Source organism: Rhinolophus hipposideros (genome assembly GCF_964194185.1).
Source record: "Rhinolophus hipposideros genome assembly, chromosome: X".
Taxonomy (NCBI): Eukaryota; Metazoa; Chordata; class Mammalia; order Chiroptera; family Rhinolophidae; genus Rhinolophus; species Rhinolophus hipposideros.
In genome coordinates, this window is record NC_138046.1 from 49,511,761 (window position 1) to 49,528,715 (window position 16,955).

The 16,955-nt window shown below is 44.9% G+C and overlaps 1 protein-coding gene across 1 annotated transcript in view; it reads left to right on the top strand.

The window, feature by feature from the left end:
* Window positions 1-16,955, top strand: part of COL4A6 (collagen type IV alpha 6 chain) — a 394,923-nt gene that overhangs the window by 357,085 nt on the left and 20,883 nt on the right. Inside the window, exons 18-30 of the mRNA XM_081042634.1 lie at window positions 179-286; window positions 1,235-1,384; window positions 2,309-2,407; window positions 4,103-4,263; window positions 4,749-4,928; window positions 5,464-5,647; window positions 8,386-8,439; window positions 11,258-11,329; window positions 11,607-11,714; window positions 13,229-13,450; window positions 13,841-14,002; window positions 15,671-15,841; window positions 16,606-16,749. Coding sequence (XP_080898760.1) covers window positions 179-286; window positions 1,235-1,384; window positions 2,309-2,407; window positions 4,103-4,263; window positions 4,749-4,928; window positions 5,464-5,647; window positions 8,386-8,439; window positions 11,258-11,329; window positions 11,607-11,714; window positions 13,229-13,450; window positions 13,841-14,002; window positions 15,671-15,841; window positions 16,606-16,749 — 1,815 coding nt within the window. The remainder of the gene's footprint in view (window positions 1-178; window positions 287-1,234; window positions 1,385-2,308; window positions 2,408-4,102; window positions 4,264-4,748; window positions 4,929-5,463; window positions 5,648-8,385; window positions 8,440-11,257; window positions 11,330-11,606; window positions 11,715-13,228; window positions 13,451-13,840; window positions 14,003-15,670; window positions 15,842-16,605; window positions 16,750-16,955) is intronic.

Genomic DNA, 16,955 nt, shown 5'->3' on the forward strand with positions numbered 1-16,955 from the left:
AACTGGAAACTTCGGCGTTAGGAGCACAGCGCTCCAACCACCTGAACCACCAGACCGGCCCAACAAAGGCACTTCTAACTGAAGACATCTTCTTGTAACTCTTCTTAGGCATTTTGTGGCATTTGTGGACCTCCTCTGGGTTTGCTTACTACTTTTTTTTTTTTCATTGCAATGTCAGGTTATCCTGGAGACCCTGGTATGCCAGGCCTTCCAGGACTTAAAGGTGATGAAGGCATCCAGGGCCTGCCTGGCTCTTCTGGCACACCTGGCTTACCAGCTTTACCAGGTAAAACAAACTAACTCACCTCCTGCACAAATCAGTCCCCATCTACACTCTGGTGCCCAGCATCTCCTTCTATACCTCTGTGTCTGGTACATACCTAGCCAAAGTCAAAGGAAAGGTTGACTGTAGTCAGTGATCTCACCACTGCCAGCCCGAGGCTAATGTATATGAGGAGAGGGTCAGAGTGGCAAGCTTTCCTTTGGCCTCAATAATGTACCATAGCTAAACAGGCAATCCCAGACTCATTGAGGTTTGTAGCAGCCAGAGGGGCCTGGGTTGGACTTCCATAGCCCTGTCACTCTTCTGAGGATGTGCCATCCCAGTTGATGTTTTCCAATAGGGGACAACAAAAGCCCAGAGGGAAGTTTGTACCCAAACCCGTACTCTGTGTATAACTCAGGCATTAAATGGCCCCATCATCCTATCGATGGTAACCTTATAACAGTCATTAGAGGGGGATACCCATATGTCATTCTATAGCAGTAAAAATAGAAAAGACATATCAGAGTCTGGGAGGCAGTGATGTCCCAAATAGAAAACCTCGGACATTACTTTTAAAGGTATCAGCTTCTAAATTCCTTAGAGATGGGCCTCTGTAAAAATACCTGTGCTTTTAAACCAGCCACTTAGAAGAGGTACAGCTGATCCCAGCACCAAAGTGGACAAAATCGAGAAATGGGAGGCTAGAGACCCAGGTTTCCCTCTCAGGTTTGCCATGAAGAAGCTCTGTGCCCCTTACTAAGTTTTCTCATGTCTTTGGGCCTTAATTTCCTAAGAGTTTAGGCTAGGTGATTCCTAAGGACCCTCCTAACTCTGATGTAAGAGAAGGGTAAATACTTTCCCAAATTCTTCCCTTGCAGGTAGTTTCCAACCTATGCCACTGAGTGGAATACCCGTGAAGAGTAAGTAGGGTGATATGGTTAGCATTTTTGTGTGGGCTTATCTTTACAGGTATGCCAGGTGCCCTAGGTCCCCAGGGAGTTCCAGGACTGAAAGGAGACAAAGGAAACCCAGGTCGTACCAGAATTGGGGCAGCTGGCCTTCCTGGTAAAGACGGTTTGCCAGGCCTACCTGGCCTACCAGGCCTACCTGGCCCACCTGGTAAGTTGTTCATTTCTCTCTTTGGTCTTGAGACTCAGGTGTGATCCAGGCTGCAGAACAGTCATGATTTTTGAGGGAAGGCGAATTTCACAGATGAAACAGCTAAGACAGGACACGTGATAACTACAGAGGGGCAGTGATGAAGGCCCCATCCTCTCTGAGTCAGAGTCCTGCCTCTACAGTTTAGCAACCACAGCAGTCACAATGCTCATCAAGAAACAAGCAAGCTAGGGCCATTTCAATGATCAAACACCACCTGATGCTTTCTGACCTTTGTACTCATTTCGCTCCATGATTCATTGTTCTCAGCCCCTAGGCCTCTGGTCTTGCAGCTCCTAAAGAAGAAGTGTTGGCTCTTTCCAGTCTTCCCTGGTCCTCAGGGGTGGGCTGAGAGCCTGAGAACTGGGCAGCCAGGCATGGATCCTCAAGGTGGCTGCTAAAAGCCTCCACAGGGCTTATTCTCTGTAGATCTTCTTCTTGAGTATGGGATTCTAGATTCTAAGTGGAAGACTGCAAATATGCTCAGCAAGTTTCTTTGTAACCTAAATCCCGTGACCACTGCACTTTGCATACATTTCCTTTTTTGTCCGAAGAGGACTCTCTGGGACAGACATTGGGATTGCTGAGTTACTGAAGCTGCCTTGGTCATTCCTATATCCCCAGGGTCTGGTCCAGTGCCTAGAACATGGTAGACATTCTGTAAGCAGTAATAGAGTGAATCGAGCCAACAGAGGATGAACTTGCTCCAGACTTCAAGACCCTGTCTTGGATTTTTTTTTTTTTTTTGGTGGGGGTGTGGTCTCTGCTCTGGTTGTTGAGCCTTGAGAACCGAGGCTTTGGTGACTTAGCTGCTGTGCTGGGTCAAAGGAGCCCAGGCTCACATAAGGATACAATCTTTTATGTTTCTTTTTTCTGAAGATCCAGCATTTGAGACAGGAACCCTACAGAACACACAGCCAGGGTTCCCTGGTCTCCAAGGAGAACGAGGTCAAAAAGGAAACCAAGGCCTCAAAGGAATAAAAGGTGATTTTGTCCCTTTGGGTTTTTTGTACCCCAAACTCCCTGGGGAAGGCTTCCTGGGAAATGATCAAACCAACAACTTTAGGAACTTGAACAGAAGCAATCTTGGATCTTGACTGGGGATTTGATTATAGGATTATTGGAAGGGCTATATTTAAGGCTCTAAGACTAAGGTTGGCAATCGAGGTCACACAGGACAAAGTAGCTTACAGGCTACTCTTCCTACCCTCTCCACCAGCAGAAGCTATGCCAGCAGCCCAGCGTGTTAACTAACACATGATTCAACCCCTCTGTTTGCAAATCCAAGGGCGGAAGTTACTCATTATTACCTTCAGCTTGAATGAAAGGGCTCTGAACCTGTCCAGATCTGGCACTCCGAAAAAGCCAATTGGCTCCAGGAAAACAACTTCAGGCCCCACTGAAGGACTGATTGGTGACTCTGGCCTTCGTTTCATACTCTGAGAGGAAGATGCTAAAGCTCAAATCAATTCAATATAGTTGCAGGCCAGGCAGGGTGGGGGAAGAGGTGAAACTACTGGCTGAAGAAAGGTTTGGGGATACCCTAGTGATTTCAGGTACCTGTGGTCTCTCCTCTTCTCTCAAGTAATTCACAGCTCTCCTCAAACTCAAACAGAGAGGTTCTAACTCCTCTCTTTTCTCAGTGTCCTGTTATAAAATGTCACTACCTAAGTATAGGGGCTAGTTCAGAAGGTTTTGAAAGCTTCATCTCTACTATTCACATCCAAGAAAGACTATTTGGGGCAAAGGACATTAAGTTGCAAGTCTTGACTTAGGATATTAACCTTATCCCTTCCCTGACTCGCTACAGAGCTAGTGTACTTCTTGACACCATTCTCACTCCTTAAAGAGGGACAACTCTAATGCTTCCCCTTCTATGATCCCACGGGGCCAGAAGATTTTCTCTAACAGTGATAGTGAGTCTCATGCTTCATTATACATGAGAATGACCTAAGGAAGATTGCTAAAAATTAAATTATTGGGTCTGGCCTCCTGAGAGTCTGATTCACTTGACCTGAGGTGAGGCCCAGCAAACTTCCTTATAAACAAGCATCACAGATGACTTGTGCAGAAGGTCTATGGATCACACTTGACAAATGCTAATTTAGAGAACAGACTATTCTCTCAGATTTTTAGGCATTATCACTTTTCTAAAAGTAAGAAGAGGCCCTTCAGGATCTAATGGGAACTCAGAGTCACCTATGTTGGTCCAAATTCTCATTTTCCAGACTGTAAGCATGGGAAGTATAGGTGGCTGGGGTACCGTGCTAGTGTAGTGACTCCTTGATACCTCCTCAGGTGCTTTGCTGAAGATCCTATCATCAGTTTATTTGGCATTTGTCTCTGTGTACAAAAGAGAGGGCGAAAGACATTTTGGTGAAGAAAACCTCTGAGTGTCTTGGATTCCAGAGTGTCACTTAGTTAGCATAGGTCAGTGGTTCTCAATGCTGGCTGTACATTAGACTCAGTGATGGCTGGTCCCCATCCCAACTAATGAAATCCAAATCACTAGCGCAGATGTGCTTTGATGGAGAGTGAACCTAGTTAATTTGAGTCTGTTCACAAGACTTTTGATTGCCTCCATGGAGTTGTTTAAGTCACAAATTACCACTGTCAGGTCTTCCTTCTTTTTGGAAAGATGGCCCACTTTGTTTAATGTTGTCTTTTATTTTCCCCCAGGGGACTTGGGTTTTTGTGCTTGTGATGGTGGTGTCTCCAACACTGGACCACCCGGGGTGCCAGGCCTGCCTGGGCCACTAGGTCGCATAGGCCTTCCAGGCCTTAAAGGGACCAGAGGAGATCCAGGCTCTGGGGGCGCACAGGGACCATCAGGGCCTCCAGTAAGTCTGGCCGAACTTTGGCCCTCAAGGTACAATGGGAGCTTTCAAGTGCCCCTCACTCCTTGCCAATCACTTTCCCAAGACCCATAAAAGAAAGATGGGAGAAAACAAAGCTTCAGGTTTTTGATCTGTAATATGAAGAAGTGGGACTAGATGATCTCTAAAGTCCCTTTCTACTTTAACCTACCTATGTTCCCTCCCTCCCTCTCTTAATCCCTCCTTTCTTTCCAGAAAATTATTTGCCTAGCACCGTGCTGGGCCCTGAAGATAAAACTGGAATTAAGACAAGGTTACCATCCTCAAAGATTTCAAAATTTAGAAAGGATAGCAAAATAAATGGACAATTATAATCCAAGATAATGACATAATCAAGTGTGTAGAACAGTGCCAAAAGGTACCCAAGGACCTGCTTTAGGTCAGACTTATGCTAGGTGCCAGAATTCTATGAAATCTGCATCTCCTGATCATTCCTGTCTCTTCATCAGGGTTTATTTGGGCCTCAAGGTCCTACAGGTCCCAAAGGAGAGAAAGGAGAATCAACCCTCGGTACAAGATCAGGGATGCCAGGAGAGCAGGGTGATCCTGGTCCCCAGGGGCTCCCGGGTGAGACAGGAGCACCAGGCAAGGATGGAATACCAGGTTTACCAGGTCTGCCAGGACTTCCGGTAAGTTGATCATTCCTGTGTGATTAGCTCTATAAATCCTCACACCTGACTTGGGGGTTGGGGGTGGGGGATGTCTGGTAGCCACTAGACCATTAGACGGGGCAAAACAGAGAGTCCAGAACCTCTTTTCCTGCCTCAGCCACTGACACTTTTTGCTCTGTGTTTTTCCTTTCTGAAAAATAGGAATCTTTTTCTCAGAATGGGTCACTGTCTCATTTAATAAATGCCAATAACAATGGACCATATCACTTAAAATGCTTCAGCTTCTCAGTAGCTTTCCCTTGCAAATAATCCAGCTGCTTTCTGTGACCCCCACTGATCTAGAACCTTTTGCATTATCAGAACACCCAGGGCTGACAAGTTTCATTCTCATTAACTAAACTCAGAGGAATTAATTGATAAAATAGAATGACAGAGAATTTCAACAAAAAAAAAACAAAGCACTGTTCACACTGGTTGCCTCTTTCCTATGGTCAGAGGATTCTCCAGCTAAGTCTCTAAATTGGGCTTTCATTCTTTCTTATGTGTTTTCTAGGGAGATGGTGGACAGGGCTTCCCAGGTGAAAAGGGGTTACCAGGACTCCCTGGTGAAAAAGGCCACAGTGGTCCACCTGGCCTCCCAGGAATTGGGCTACCAGGATCTCCTGGACCTCGTGGGCTTCCCGGAGACCAAGGAATAGATGGATTACCAGGGCAACAAGGCCTCCCTGGGCCTCCAGGTGAGTCAGGAAATCAGATGGCTTTGGACTTGTAAAACAGACCCCTTGTAGACTGTAGATATGATCCAGATGCATGAAATGTGTCACAAAAAGAGACTTGACTGATTATAATCACTACTTTCAACCCTCTTTAGGGTTTTCATGTGGAAAAAGGATCGCAATTGTCTTGTGGCATACTTAAACACAACAATATCGATTTCAGCTCTACTTAGTGAAAAACTTCCTAACAGAGCAGTCTGAAAATGTAACAGAGCTGCCTTCAGAAGTTCTGAGCTTATTTCAGTTTCAAGCATAAGCTTGATGACCATTTATTATGAGTGCCATCAAAGTAATGGATGGGAGATTGGACAAGATGTCCTCCAAGTTAATATTGCTTGATGGTAATATCATCAGCAAAGAACCTTTCCTAATTCATGAGATCTCAGATTGAGCATAGTTGTATCTGGTCTAATCTCCATTTCATACCTTAAATCCCTCCCATTTATATAAGCGTCATTTCAACTAAAATTTCAGGAATTATAGTGAGTGACAGACCTGCTTATAGATTGTGAAGCTGTGCTATGCTAATAACTCGCCTTCCTCTGTACAACCAGAACAGCTCTTTACCCAACGTCTGTTTCCACAACTTTTGTGTTTCTATCAGTGGTATCACACTTCTTATAGTCATCTGAAGTTTGAAAACTTGAAATTTATCTCTTATTCTTCATTTGGAATGTTCCTTATATTCTTCCCTTCCTCTTCTTGCTACTAAGCTCTCATTATCTCATTCCTAGTTTGTCAAATACCTATATGCTTACTGGAATAAATGGATGGTTGAGTGGAGAGATAGGCAGATGGATGGACAGATAGATAGACAGATGGACAGATGGACGGATGGACAGACGGGTGGATGGATGGATGGATGGATGGATGGATGGATGGATGGATGGATGGATGAACAAATGGGTGGATGGTTAGATAAGTCGATGACAACAACTTCCTAAGTAGTTTCTCATTTCCTACCTCCAGACTTTCCTCCACTCAATTCTACTACGAACATTACTGCCAATTTAATATCTGTAAAGTACTGATATCATCATGTTACTTCCCTAGTCCAAAGCCACAAATGGTCTCTGCTGAATAGAGGATACCACCTAAACTCCTTTCTAACCTAACCTGACCTCATACTCTTTATGATTTAAAAGAAAAAGAAAAATTTAAGACAACAGTATTTTTCACTGTCCTCAAACACAATATGTTCATTTCTAATTCCAAGATTTTTCCCATGTTGCCTTTTTCTGAAATACCCTTCCTCTTTTCTGTATGTAGTTATATCCTATCCCTCCTTCAGTGTTCAATATAAGCTGTACTTCTTCCACTAAGCCTTCCCATGACTTCTACAGTATGTCATTGCCACTTAAATTATATTATTTACTGCTTTCACTTTTCCAAATTGCACTGTAAACCTTTGGAGACTAGGGATGGTGAGCAATACTTTTTTAGCATTTCTCAACCTCTCCAGTATAGTGGAATGTTCCGTAGGAGACTAATACAGACTCACAGAAGAAAGGTCCTTCCCAATAATCAAGGGGCTATTTCTTAGACCTATCCCTCCTCTTTCCACTTTGTCACCTTGAAGAATTAAAAAAGAAGAAGAAAGATACCAGGTCTTGTAAAATTTTATTTATTTTAAACTCTAATTTTGTGAGTTGGTATAACAAGGAAAGTGGTACAGGTTAAAAATTGATAATTCAAGATTCTTAAAACCAAGTCATTATTTCAGTGCACAAATTCCTTTAAAAGCTGTGAGGAATTTTATCAAACAAAATCATTCTGCCTTTTGGAAGTCCCAGTATCAGCTATAGCTTTGCTTCCAGCTCTGTTCCCAAAAACATTATTCGTGGTCATTCTACTGCTCCTCCACCAACTGGGTCTCCGTTCTGGGTCAACCCATTTTGCATGCAACTAGGTTTTAAACTGAGTTATTTTAACATGGTTCCTATAAACTTACAAACACTCAGATCTGGATATTCTCAACATTCCAATTGCTTGAAAACAGGCTCAGTCAACAGAAGGAAGCCCATGGGACGATTTTTATCCCAAACTTCGTTAGTTCCTAATGAAGGGACTTCATAGAAAGTTCTTAGGAATATAGAGATATAGTAAACAATAGCCTGGGAAATGCCTTACGCATAAAATGTTCTTGTTGTAGTACCAAGACTTTCCAAGGAATCACTTCAGTTGAGAGCGTTAGCTATCTTTTTCTCTCTATGGCAACCAAATATAACCCTTGAAACCTAGCTTTCATTCTACACAATTTTAAAAACACATTATCTGTGAGCCCCAGACATTTGCATTGTGGCCATTACTGTTGCAGTGATAAATGAAGATGCTGTTCCTAAACATACTCACTCCAACCAGTGGTGGCCCAGGCTGGGCTGGTTACCTTGCCAGGAAAAGGAAATGTAGTCATCAGAAGCCTTTCAACCCAGTAGTGTGAATGATTACAGACCCTGGGCAAGCAGACAACGGGCTGTATCCAAAGAGACTCTGATCCAAGTGCTCATAGTCATCCATCACCCTGGTTGTTACTGAAAGTGGCTACTGTGTCCTTGATCCTGCGTGGGTGCCAGCTCTCTTCACTCACTCCAGACAGGGAATTTGATTGGTGGGCGTACCTGGGCTGCAGACAAGACTTCCCTTGGACCTCAAGAAACTTCTCTCCTGGTTTAATTTTCTTCTTTACTTTATTGGTCTAGGTGACTGCTGCTGCAGCAAGAAAGTTGGTAAAGGAGACTTAGACACAGAGGGAGGTGAGAGCTACCTAGGTCAGGATGTTCTCAAACACCAATGTTGGCAAAAACCTGCTTCCTTTTTATCCACCTTTATCTCAGGCACTCACTGTGGTGCCACACTGGAGCCCCTGGTTTGGGAGGGGTGATTCTAAGGCTGGGGTACAAAGGCTAACACTGACACTGCTTCAGAAGCTCCTTAGCACAGAACTCGTGGGAGGGAGTACAGGAGCAAGCGGACATGCAGTCTCAGAGAGGGGCTGATTTCCTTCACACGCATGTTGATGGCTTGGCTGAATTCTACCTTGAGCATCTTCATTTTATGAACTTAACTGGGGCTATAACTTGCCTTGGAAAACACCTGGAAGGTTCCACACATGTCTGATATTTATTCATTGAACCCAGAGTAAACTGAGATGCTAGAATCTTGATAACCAGAGGAGCTTTTTATTCTGAATATGAATTTTGACATTAATGGGGAAAATTCTGAATAATTAGGTTATTTGTTATACTTATAAAACAGAACATAGGTAGAGCTGACTTCTGCTTTGTTGGGGAGAAGGCTCTGAATTCAGGGATGTGAAATAGAAGACAGGGATATAAAGTAAAGGAGTCAGATACCAGTATGACTTTCTCACCATGTTGACCCTCTGCTTCAATACACAGTGTGGTGTGCTATACAGGACTGGTCTGAGGCAAAAGGGAAGTATGTCCTTAATTTTCTCTGGTTTCTACTCATCTTCCATTTCATTTTTCCTGTCCTGGAACCTTTCCAGATGCCTGGCTTTGGGCTCGTCCTCTAAAGGGTTTTTTTGTTTTGTTTTGTTTTTTGTTTTTTTGTTTTTTTAAATCTGGCTGTCACAGGTGAAAAGAATCTATGAAACTGATCTGATAAATTGAGGATGGATGGCTTTGTGTTTGGAGCCAACCCAGGGATATTTGTATTTTACTTAGTCTGGTTTTTAAGACATAAAGCAATGAAACTGCAGTGTTTCATACATTGGAGCCAATGGGCTATTGAAATAGTTGGGGTGGGAGAGTCTTCTGCAGGGTCGCTCTCATGATACCATCTAAGGAGGCAGTTCGTCAGGACCCAGACCCGAGTAGATCACAGGATTGGCAGCCCTCTTCCAGTGAAGCAGCTCATCCTGAGGTGCTTGACCATAGAGCATATTTCCATAACAGGGAACTTACCTTCAGAAATAGCTCCATCATCTCAATGACTGGCAGGATGGAGATGGGTGTGGCCACCTATGGAGGAAGATCAGGGCTATAGCCATCTCTCCACCCTTGGAAATATGACTATAGGAGCCTGAGGTCTGGAAGGCAGTTGCTGCCCAGGCTAGAAAGTAGTATCACTAACCTGACTGAGGTAAAAATCAGGGCATGGTCTTTCAGGAGCACTTCTGAATACTTCTCCTTAGGTAAGATAATAAAACAAACAAACAAACAAAAACTATTATTCATTGAGGACATACCAGGGTGCCAGGCACTGTGCTAAGTAGTGTTATCATTGTTTCATATAATCCTCACAAACACCATATGAGATAAGTAGCTCCCATTTACATGAGGCTCGGAGAGGTTAAGTATCTTGCCCATACAACTGGTTAGTAGTACAACTAAGATACAAACTCAGGTCTGTCTGGCTTCAGCACTCAACCTCTTAGCTAATACATTACACTGTTTAATTCCCAATTTTGATTTAGGAATAGGACAAGTAGGCTAAAAATATCATCCAGACTTCATATCAGAAAGTAGAAGTGGGATTGGAGGAGGAATGCCAGCCCACTGAGTAAGCGGTTTGAATCACTGATACACATATCTGTTAAGAAACACAATTTGAGTTTGGTTTTAAGTACAGGCAAAAGCTATAGCAGTTTATTAGAACTGTTGGCTCTGTGGCTTAAAGCAGACCTTGGGGGGTTGTTTTAATGAATAGGCAAGAGTAACTTTAATTAGCATAGCAATTGTTTGTAAATGGCACTTGAGGGAGCCAACATACAATTTGTTCACCAATATTTTATTAAACTTCCCCTCTGTGATCTTATAGACTCTTTTTATTTGCATTATGAATGGGCAAGGAAGAATTTGCTAAGGGAAGGGCTATGCATGCCAACATTGATGTCTTAACTATTAAAATTGACTACCCCTTCTCCCGGACTAGCAGAGTTGACACTTTCAAATGAGGAGCTGAGGGGAGGGTCACTGTCGTAGGCAAGAGAGTGGCCTTCAGTGTTTGCCTGGTACATCTGACCAAGGACTCTGGTGATTTAAGAAAGAGTCAATAGGTTTCAGTAGATCCCAAATGAGGTGGGTCAAAAGAACCTGATGGTTTGGGGAAAGCCTCATTCAAAGAAAAGGGCAGACATAAACTTGAGGGGTCTTGGCTTCAAACCCTCCAATCTTGTCATGTGGGCATAATGGATCCTTAGGACTAACCCCAAGTTCCCATCCTAAGGACATTCTCCATATGAGGGCAGAGTAAGTAGGCCATTGCCATTTACTGCTGTTCCTGCACAGGCCACAGCTGAGAAACCTTTATAGGTAACATCTGCTTCAGAGATGACTGCCTGGCACTGGGCACTGATGGTTTGGGAAGTGACATCCTGGTATTTGGACACTAGGGGCATTGTTATCTGCCTGCACTAGGGGTAACTCCCAAGAGCTTCTGATGCCAGGGATTTTCTGCATGGGCTCCCAACTGCTGGGTGGGATAAAAAACTTGGTTGTCTCATTTGCTGGAATGGAAGTAAAGGAGCATACTAGGGGAAAATTGTTCTTGACTCTGGGTTTACCAGATGCTTACCTTTTACAGGTATGTAAATGTTACCATTTACAGGTATCATCTTGCCCTGTATTATTCCTGGGTCGTATGGTCCATCAGGATTCCCAGGAGCTCCTGGATTTCCAGGTATGGAATGAGGCCAAAGAAAGTCACTGAGCACACTTATGAGAGCCATGAGCCAAGGGAAGAACAGGATAGCCCAGTAGCATTTGGGTATCTACATTCCTCCTGAGAGGGCAGCTTTGAGGACTGAGGAAATAGAATGACTGCTGGAGAGGGATGTGTGGGGAGGTGAGAATAACAGACACCCTCCAAGAGACTAGGATTCTTGATTGAACATCACAAATCCTACCTTGCCACACTGATTTTCCTTTCCCCTCACCACTCACATTTGGATTTTCAGGCCCCAAAGGCGCCCGTGGCATCCCTGGGACTCCAGGCCAGCCTGGATTGTGTGGATATAAAGGAGAGCCCGGAAGTCCAGGATCAGTTCACCTCCCTGAATTGCCAGGTAAGGAAAGGAGCTTCTCACCTGATTCTCTTTTTGTGTGAGCATATATTTGGATGGTGGTAGCCATCCACCAATTGTGGGGAATTGGGTTTGTGCTCTGGTGTGCGTGGGATGGTTTTGATTTCAAACTCAGGCAAGACAGAGCTAAGACCTTTAGAATGACAGCATACCACGACCATTCAAGGTCAGCTGGTACAATCTCTTCACTTTCAGATGAGGAAACTGAGGCACAAATGGAAAGTGACTTGCCTGAGATCACAAAGCCAGTAATGATAGACCTGGGACTCTGTCAGGTTGTCTGGCTGCTGGTCCTATGGCAGTTTCCCGGATTAACTCCTTAAATGTCAGAGAAAGAGATTCAGATGAAGTCAGAGGGACGTGGTCCATTTCTCTCCCTTTGCTCACAGCCTGTCATTTCAACCTGAGCTTCATTGTTCTACGCTGTATCAGTGGTTCTCAAACTATGTTCCCTGGGCCAGCAGCATTAGCATCACCTGGGAACTTGTTAGTAATTAGATTCTTGGCCACTTGGCAGAGCTACTGACCAGAAGCTCCTGGGTGGATCCAGCAATCTGGGTTTTACCAAGCAGCCCTGCCCCAGATGACTCAGTTTTAAAACCACCTCTGCTGTACAGCATGGGCCCTGCACCCCAGGGTTTATCGTTGCCTCAGTTCCCTCCACACCCTAGGAAGAAGAAGGCATGTTGGCAGGGGTTAGACAACTCCAGTAGAGACTGGGCCTTTGATAGGAGGTCCCAGGAATAACCCACCTCTTTGGCCACTGTAGGAGCCCCAGGAGTGGGTTGCTGGGCTCTGTCCAAGGCCTGGCCTCGCTGAGCTAGAACTTCCTCCAGGTCACATGGTCCCTGCCTCTGGGCCAGTTCTCCCAGAACCAGAGACTCCTGACCTTGGAGAGAAGTGACACACATTATTATTATTTTTAAAGATGTTTCTTTTTTATTATTGAGGCATAATTGACATGTAACATATTAGTTTCAGGTGTACAACATAATGGTTCATTATTTGTATGTATTGCTAAACGATCACCATAATAAGTCTAGTTACCATCCATCACCATACAGTTACAGAATTATTTTTCTTGTGATGAGAATCTTTAATATTTACTCTCAGCAACTTACAAATATGCAATACAGTATATTAACTATAGTCCCCATGCTGTTCATTACATCCCCATGACTTATTTATTTTATAACTGGAAATTTGGACCTTTTGACCCCCTTCACCTATTTCTCCCATCCCCAGCCCCCACCTCTGGCAACTATCAGTCTGTTCTCTGTATCTATAGTTTAATTTTTTGTTTTTGTACTATTTTGTTTCAATTTGATTTGTTTGGTTCCTTTGGGTTTTTCTGTTTTGTTTTGTTTTGTTTTAGATTCATGACATACATTATTGTTTGCTTTCATAGTAGAAAAAAAAAATCTGTCTCAGAGACCTCTACCCACCTATGGTTTCTAAACCTCCATGGCCTTTTATTTTTGCCTCTTTACATTTAGGATTTCCTGGACCTCGTGGGGAGAAGGGTTTGCCTGGGTTTCCTGGGCTCCCTGGAAAAGATGGCTTGCCTGGAAAAGTTGGGAGTCGAGGTTTACCAGGTCCCAAAGGTGCTCCTGGTGACATCGTTGGTGCTAAACATGGTGCTCCAGGGGAGCAAGGCCTACAGGGATTGCCAGGAGACAGAGGATTTCTTGGAGACTCTGGCTTTCCAGGACCCAAGGGTAACTCTTCTTGCCCGGCTTACTTAACAATCTACAGAGAACCTTTCCATGACCAGTATACTTACATGAACACTTGCATGAATCTGGGGTGATGGATTAATTAGGGGGTTAACATGAAAAGTGATTTGTTCAGCCACGCTCTTTGGGGAACTTTTTTTAAATCACCTGAGTCTATTCTCCTGTCTTACCAATTCCAGAAGTAACCACAAGCAATAGTCAGATCTCTTGCAGAGCGTCTGATGAATCACTGGGGATAGCAGCGAGCCTGGAACTGAGAAGACAGTGGCACTTGTGATGCATCTGGGCCAAGCTTTTCCGCTGCCCGTTGGTTTGGTGACCAGTCCCTGCTGTTGATCCAGGCTGTGATGATCTGTCCTTTCTTTTCATTAGGTGTTCCTGGAAAGTTTGGCTTGGTAGGCCCCAAAGGTGAGCAGGGCAGCCCTGGAACACCGGGCCACACAGGACAGCCAGGCACCCCAGGGCCTAGTGGTCTACTGGGCGTCAAAGGCAAACCAGGGCTGCCAGGAGCACCAGGCTTTGCAGGCACTTCAGGTAGGTCCTTTGGAGGAGGAGCCCCAGCTTGCCAGACTTTGGCTGGGCCCTGAACCCTGGCGCCCTGCAGAGCAATAGCAGCAGTGTGACATGGCCAGAGTTGAGAAAGACTTTCTAACCTCTAAAGTTTCAAATCTCAAGTCACTCTTGCAGTGCCAAGTAGAACAGATTTCTGCAGTGTAGCTTCCAAAATATCACCACAAATCCCTCCCCACCTCCTCCCCCATGGCCTCACTCCTCTTTTCATGCTTCAGCCTCCGTCCTGACTTCCTCAGTTAGAGAAGCTGCCCTTGCTGTGGAGAGGGGTCTAGCCATGTCCATTGCCTTCACCGGGCCGGCCTGTGGGGAGCCCTTTGGGTTGGGGGACAAGTGCGAGCAGTGTGTGACGGTGTAGTGGCCTGCCTCTCAGGAGAGCATGCCTCTGAGGACCCGTGGCCACAATGTCTCTCGCTGGAAAGTAGGGCCTGACACCCTCTGGTTGCAGCCTAGTGTTTGCAGCTTGCTTTTTTCTTGCACCAGCCTCCTCACCCTGCCTCAGCGACTGTATCATTCCCCCTTACTATTGGCCATGTGACTGAAGTTGAGTTATTTACAGAACCACTAATATCCTTTTGATCCCCTTTGTCCTTCTGTGTTTCTGGAGTCTTCACATAGGCTGTCCAGGTGAGAAAAGTGCACACAAGCTCACAGACTAACACCCCCACTGGCTTTCCTGCTCAGGAAATTATCTGACTACACACTATAACCTGGCAAGGCAAGGGGTCCTGGAACTCCTGCTGTGGACTTGGCCCCCATTGAATGTCCTTCTCTTGTTGTGGAATCCCCTTCACATCCTCCCATTAGAATCCTGGGGCTTTCAGCTATTTGATGCTTTTCAATCCATAGAAAGCCCAATCAGCCATTCATTTAGGTTCCTAAGGGCCCAAATACCTCTGTCGTCACTGATTTAATCCTTTAGTTTTTTTGTGTTTTTTTTTTTTATTTCATTGCTTTGTACCTGGACATTCCACTTTGGCAGCAACTCAAGAGGTTAATCCCATTGACCAACTTAAAGCTTAAAGCATGGTGAAAGAAGTCTCTGAATACCTAGGAGACCAAATGGGCCTTGGGGATTTCTATGGTACTTGGCACTAGGGGGTCTTTCAACCTTAATGTCAAGGAACTGGCTGACTTAACTGCTTGCATGAGGGATTAAAAGGGCAACCCTTTATCCATGGCTCCCTGGGAAACTGAAACAATGGCTCAGCTTTAACCTCTATTTCGCCAACTGGCTCAGGAAACTGCCATTGTGGTGTACTTCAGACTGGAAGTACTAGGCAACTAGAGCCCAGTTGCCTCCCTGGCTTCTCAGAGCTTCATTCAGAGGCTAAAGTGTGAACCATATTCATAAAGAGGGAAGACATTATAATCAGAAGGGGTTTGCTCACCCTGCCAGCTACTGTGCCATGCTGGAAGTAATAGTCATTGATGTGGCTCTCTGGGCGATAGGTGCTATGCTTTAGCCAACTAAGATCTCTGCCTGTGAGCAGCCTGCATAGGCCATTGTTAAAGGGCCATTTACAAAACCCAACAAGCCAACCAACCAGAAGCCATGGGAATGGGCAGTGGCCCAGATCTGGACAGAGACTCACTTCAGAGCTGTCCTGTGTTCTCTCCTGTGTGATTCAGGACATCCTGGCAAGAAAGGTCCAAAAGGAGAGACAGGTCCCCCTGCATCAACTGGAAAGAAGGGTCTGCCTGGGCTAAAAGGCCTTCCTGGATCTTCAGGGTTAATTGGCTTCCTGGGGAACTCAGGCTTGCCAGGGGGCACTGGGTTGCCAGGCCTGCCAGGTCCGAAGGGTAAGTGATCAGGAAAGCACCAGTGAATGCCACAAAGGAGCACCCCAGCTTGCCTCTTCCCCTCTGCCTAAGAAAGCGGAATAGGGAGTTAGGTGGGCAGGGCTTCCATGGCAAGATTGTCAGACAAGGCTAGTGCTAAAGGAGGACCCCCACCCAAGGTGAGTCACCCTCACCACCTGCTGGGTGGAAGGAAGCACTGGGCTGAATAGCAGGGTCAGTAAAGCCCAAGACAGTAACAGCCACACTGACGTTACTCGTTTGCAGCACCCCTACCACAGAGCCTGAGAGCTCTCATTCCCTGTGATTGTCCTGCTGTACACTGGAGGTTAGGTGAGAGGCATCTCTGTTTTATACAGGGAAAAGTGAGTGGTCCAAGATCACACAACTAGTTAGAAACAGTGCCAGTCTAGAGGTCAGAGCTCATCTCCCTGCCTCTTGGCCCTAGGCTTGCTTTTTTTTTTTTTTTTTTTTTTTTTTTTTTTTTTTTTTATGCCACACATGAGCTCTTTCTTAACAAATCATAAGAGAGGTGCCCACATCTTATTTCCTTTTCGTTGCTTAATGTTATGTCCCTGTTCAGGGAAATAGTGTAATGTGTAATGACTAAGAGCTTGGGCTTTGGAGTTAGAGGAAAGCAGGCTTTGAATCCCTTCTCAGCAACTTTCTAGCTGTGTGACTTTGGGTAAGTTACTTAACTTCTCTGAGCTTCCATTTCCTTGTATGTAAAAGAGTGATAAAAATAGAAATTATTTTTTTCTCAATAGGTGAGAAAGGGGCTGTTGGACTGGTAGGTTTTCCAGGGGTGCCAGGTCTCCCTGGTATTCCTGGTGCAAGTGGATTAAAGGGAATTCCTGGGTTAGCTGGAAAAGCGGGACCATCTGGACAAGCTGGTAGCCCTGGTGAAAAAGGTGAGCTGGGAAATGGAATTCTGGAATTGCCATTCATGCTTCCCAAAGTACATTTTGTTTGTCAGCTTTGTCATTCCTGAGGCTTGTACCAACCCTGTGTTAGAAAATAAGATTTGGGGCTTCTGAATGAACTCCTTTTAAACCAAAAGACTTAATCTCTTCTGAGTTACCACTGCATGTTAGAGGCCTTGTCATACATTTTCAGA